Source organism: Carlito syrichta, unplaced genomic scaffold (genome assembly GCF_000164805.1).
Source record: "Carlito syrichta isolate Samal-C Ts95f unplaced genomic scaffold, Tarsius_syrichta-2.0.1 Scaffold316038, whole genome shotgun sequence".
NCBI lineage: Eukaryota > Metazoa > Chordata > Mammalia > Primates > Tarsiidae > Carlito > Carlito syrichta.
Window position 1 is genome coordinate 31,167 of NW_007260134.1, and position 5,082 is coordinate 36,248.

Consider the following 5,082-nt stretch of genomic DNA (forward strand, 5'->3'; position numbering starts at 1 on the left):
GAGGCTGCGGTGGCCGGGAGCAGCCGCTGCACTCCAGTCTGGGCGACGGAGTGAGACTCCAACTCAAAAAAAAAAAAAAAATGTCAAAACCCTCTTAATTCCTCTGGTCATACTATTCTCTCCCCTACCCTTGAAATTATTCAATAAGATAAAGTGCATAGTGCCTGGCATATAATATGTTTTTCATAAATTTTAGTTCTCTTGCCTTAACTCCTTGACTAATCTATCCTCTCAAATATAGTTTTTGTTTAGAAAAAAATCTTTTATATATTATACCTCCAAATTATCTTCAAATGTTGCTGCAGTTTACTTAACCAATCCTCCATAATAATAGGAAGTATTTGTCTATTTATCTGTTTTTATAAACATTTGGGTGAGAATGCTTTTCTCCCTAGATCACAGGAAAATGGCTATCTGAAATCTACAGGTTTGTTTTTTTTTTTTTGAGTTGGAGTCTCACTCTGTCGCCCAGGCTGGAGTGCAGTGGCACACTCATGACCACCTCAGCCTTGACCTGGTGGGCTTAGGTGATCCTTCCACCTTAGCCTTCCAAGTAGCGGAACCACAGGCATGTACCATCACACCCAGCTAATTTTTCTTGATTTATTGTACAGATGTCTCACCAAGTTGCCCAGGCTGGTCTCGAACCTGTAGACTCAGGCAATCCTCTCACCTCAGCCTCCCAAAGTGCTGGGATTATAGGCATGAGCCACTGTGCCCGGCCTTACACAGATGTTAATGTTAATTTAACAAGGCACTTTTTGAACTCCCTTTATGATCAGTGCTAGAACTAGAGAGGGATATATAAGGAAATATGCATGGCACATAGTCTATGCCCTCTAGAAGTTTACAATATAATTACTGAAATAAAGTATACATATGAAACTGTTGAGAAACAACACAAGACAACAGTGCATGCTGGTCTTCTCGTTTCTAGTCTCTTCTTCATGTGATCAATCCCACAGAGTGGAGTATGATTTAGAATGCAGTGTTTTGGTACTATGAAGCAGTACCAAAACACTGCATTCTAAATCATAATCCACCCTCTCTGCTTAAAAACCTTCAAAAGTTCTCTACAGCCTACAGAATTAAGTTTGAACTTGGCCTGGCATTCAGGCCTCCACAGTATAGAGTTAGACATCTCCAGCTTCACATCCTATGACCTTTGGACAAATAAAACTTCCACTTCGTACAAAGTCTCCTCATTCTCTAAACATATCATGTGCATTCCCTCCTGTATGTTTGCTTATATCACTTTCCCTGATTTTCTTTCTCCCTTCCTCTTTTTGTTTTCAAATCTATTTTCTATCCTCTAAGGCCCAGTTGAAGTGCATAGTATAGAGCCTTTTCTATCAGGCATTTCCCTTGCTACCTTAGTCCATGGAGCTTTCTTAACTTCCCTCCTCTTAGCTTCTGTAATACACACAATCTGCAGCATCCCTATTTGGCACTTAGCATATACTATCTTACTATCTTGTGTGTGTGAGTGTATATTTCTGAGACTATGTTATAGTCTTATACATCTTAAATTGTTTTACAGCCCTAACATCTAGCCTAAGGATTTACATAGACAGGTATCCTAGAACTGTTTTTTTTTTGAACTGTTTGTTAATATGAGAATTAAGGATAAATCAAGTACACGTACCCCTAAGACAAGTACCTAATACCTCCTCCAGCAACCAGACACACTCTAAATCCATCATATCCAATATGTTTAATCCATTCTTCTTCACAAATTGGTGTTAGCCTCTAACCCTAAATTCAGGTTACTCTTTCATCCCAACCCTCAACATTCCCAGATTCCAGAAGACAAAGCCCAATACTCACAGTGAACTTTATTTGGATTTGTCTGTTTCCGACGGGACATGTTTCCCTGATCCGAGAGCTCTGGCCTTTCCCAGTTTCACGACTGGATATATTACTATTTCCTTGCAAGGTGCTAACCTATAATAAAAAAAGATATTGTTAGCACATGTTATTTCCCCCAGAAGTTATCAAAATTATAGCGAAAAGACTTTAAAATTAGCTCTTGAGCATATAAAACCCACCATTTATAAATAATTGAACTAATGAAAAAAGAAAGAAATGAATAAATCTGTAGCACAATGTCAAGGTCCAAAGAAGTGTAAGAGGGGACTCCTTCAGAGGATTTAGAGAATTACACTCTAAATCCATCTTTGGAATCCAGAATACTGCTAAGTGATCATGATCAAGGTCACAGGATAGAAAAGGAAGCAAAACTCAGGCAACCAGGGTTAGAAGTACTGAGGGCTCAAAGGAATAACCCCATTAATTGTAAAAGGAAGCAAAAGGAAGCCAAAGAGGGTGGTAGCTCATATGTCACATGCTCGCTGGAAGTCAAACTCTGCAATATGCACCAATGAGAGACTCCAGATGTTTTTTCAGAAGTTGTCTTGCCTAAAGGTATCAAAGGCATCATATCCTCGTGAGACAAGAAATGTGTCAAAGCTCTCAGGCATCTGTAAATGAAAACAGCATGGGAAATAAAGCCCCAATCTAATGGTGCAGGCACAGTGCTGGCCACTGTGGATGACAGGACACTAAATCAAACTTCTAATGTTGAAGATGGGCTCTCACTGGAAGAGCCAGATGCCATCCACATTGTTGAGTACTAATTCAGCACCCCACTGTGGAACACTAACCTATCCCTGCTCACATGTTCCAGAGAGGTGGTCAAAGTTAATAGCTGTAGAGCCTCTTCTCAATCTAGCCTCTGTGTAGCAGAGATCAGTGGGAGAAACAAAGAGTAAAGCTTCCCAAATGAGTAGTGCTGCAGAGACATGCATTTGCCACCCCTACCTCATATAGGAGGGAACAGATAACTTAAGCCTGGAAGTTCCTGGTTAACTACAAGAAAGATTGTCTCAACTGTAAGCATTATTAGAGAATCTGAAATGAATTAGTAGCAAAACCTGTGACATTTTATTTGAAAGACAGAGTGAATAAACAGATATAGAATAAAGAGATGGATTCTCTTTCCTACCAAAGACAGGAATATGGATTTGGCCACCCTCTAAGTTTTCTTTCAGTTCCTGACTTCTTAAATTGTACCCACATTGAATAAGCAAATATAAAATTGTAGTTTATTACCTTAAGAGGAGTCATGAGGGACTACTACTAGCTATATTTTGCACTCCAGTTAATGAAGACTCACCTCCTGTTATGCCAACTAACTCCTCTATATAACTAGAAAGGACCTCAAACCTGTAATCAGATTCTGCCTCCCCTTACCAAAAGAAGAAAGAAACCGCAAATGGTAAAGACAGGCCTCCACAGGAAGTGGCAAAGGAAGCAGCTTTCAGGCAGTCTTCTATCATATCTGCATATCAAACACAGTTCTTTTTCAGACCTTTAATTAAAAAAAAAAACTCCAAATGTATACAATAAAAATCAATTTTAACTATTTAGAGGGAAATATACTGAGTGCTAATGCTAATGGCATGTGTTCTCTAAGTTTTTTTATGTAGATCACATCTTTCTAATTATGTAGTTATCTTATTAATGGAAGCAATACATGAATATCATACTTTGGACTTCCTCCTATGTGTCTGTGGAATCACAAAGTGGTAACCTGAATGAAACTTAGGTTGTCTGCTGCTATTTCTAAAATATACTTCTCTATTGTATAAGAAAAAAACAGAATCTTGACTACTCTACATTTTCTCCCATCAAGTCAGAAATGAAAACTGTGAAATAAAAGGAATAAAATCTCTTCTGAAGTGAGGCCACATAATCTGAGTCAGTCTCTGTTTAGATCATCTTGGCAAGGCAACATTTCAATACCAGAGCTAAAAAGTCCAAAGACAGATATGAGTATCTACATATTTAAATAGGCAGTGTCCACTGCAGCTCATAATCCTCCTAGTGGCCAAATGGGAAACTGACCAGATGGTACCCAATAAGACTTCACACCTGAGGGATCAAGGGAAAAATAAGCAAATAACCTCCCCTCCCTCAAAACAAAGCAAATCAACTACAACAATAACAAAACACAAAAAGACCTGTAGGGTCATGGGCTCTTGAAAATAAATAAGTGGCACTGAAAGGACACTCTTGACATAAAACAAGAAATAAGCAGTAAAAGCTAATACAACCCAAGCACATAGAGCTCAAAGGCCACTCACTCCGTTTTACTTTCAGCACTGCCTTAGTTTCCAAGTCCAAATCTGAAGCCAAACCAAAACTGTAAACAGATGAGCTTCCTGAACATGGAATGGGAAGAAAGGTAAACGGTGAGATCCCAGTCTAAAGGGATTCTATTTTTAAAGGGAGGCAGCTTTGTCCGTCTTTAGAGTGAGGTTAAGAGTCCTTAGGAGGGTGCAACGTCTACTCTGAACACTGTCTCTGCTCTCTCACAGGTGTTAGGTTGCAGCTTCCAGGGCACACCACAGACTTTAGAAAGAAAAAACGGGAGAAATCCCAGCCTTAAGGAAAGAGGGTGCGTTCCCACCTCCAGCTCTGGTGTAGTTCCCACGAAGCAAAAGTAAATTCGCCTGAATCCAAGTGATTTGTATCTGCCAAAAGGAGAGGAAAGAAAGCTGGTCACGCAGCCCGCCTCGCTGTTCACCCTGTCCCCCCTTGGGTTGGGTCTGGGGCATGTGTATCAGCAGCCGAGATATCCACTCTGCTTCTTCAAGCCCAAGCCCAGGTAAGTTCCCAGGAATTACCAGACAAGAGGCAGAAGTCTCCCGAGGCGGCTCAGACAAACCTTTAGACAACAGTCTTCTCCGACATCTAAATTTAGAAGCTCTCCTGCGAGACGGAGACGCCGGGACCGATACCCCGGATCTGCACTCCCACGCCCATCCTCCCCTCCCCCAGCTCCACCCCAGCCTGTCAGACGCCGGGGCCCTCCCGGCTGTGCCCGCTGGAGCCCGACGAGGCCGGGTGCCCGCGGCCCGGCGGACCAGGGCCCACGCGGGGAGGGCGGCCGCGCAGACGCACCCCCACCCGCGCCCGAGACCGCCAGAGAGATAGAAAGAGGGACGGCCGGGGTGGGGAGCGCAGGGCGGGGGACTGGACCGCAGGGAGGGGGTGAGCCTCGGCTGCCCCCGCCCCCCC

At 42.4% G+C, this 5,082-nt stretch overlaps 2 protein-coding genes across 7 annotated transcripts in view; one reads left to right on the forward strand and one right to left on the reverse strand.

Annotated features, from left to right (window-relative positions):
• LOC103276328 (IST1 homolog) overlaps nucleotides 1-5,082 on the forward strand; it is an 85,023-nt gene that overhangs the window by 28,375 nt on the left and 51,566 nt on the right. The gene's annotated exons all lie outside the window — the stretch shown is intronic.
• Nucleotides 1-5,082, reverse strand: part of ZNF821 (zinc finger protein 821) — a 20,751-nt gene that overhangs the window by 15,070 nt on the left and 599 nt on the right. For 2 of the 6 annotated variants that reach the window (XM_021706837.1, XM_021706836.1), the window contains exons 1-2: nucleotides 4,472-4,763; nucleotides 1,828-1,944 (exon numbers count right to left, since the gene is read on the reverse strand). Coding sequence is in view for 4 of the 6 variants with exons in the window: in XM_021706834.1 (XP_021562509.1) it covers nucleotides 1,828-1,867 (40 nt within the window). In the remaining 2 variants the exon portion in view is untranslated. Of the gene's footprint in view, nucleotides 1-1,827; nucleotides 1,945-3,252; nucleotides 3,371-4,471; nucleotides 4,797-5,082 lie in introns of those variants that run through there. The other 4 variants (XM_021706834.1, XM_021706832.1, XM_008073729.2 and 1 more) reach the window with 4 other exon arrangements.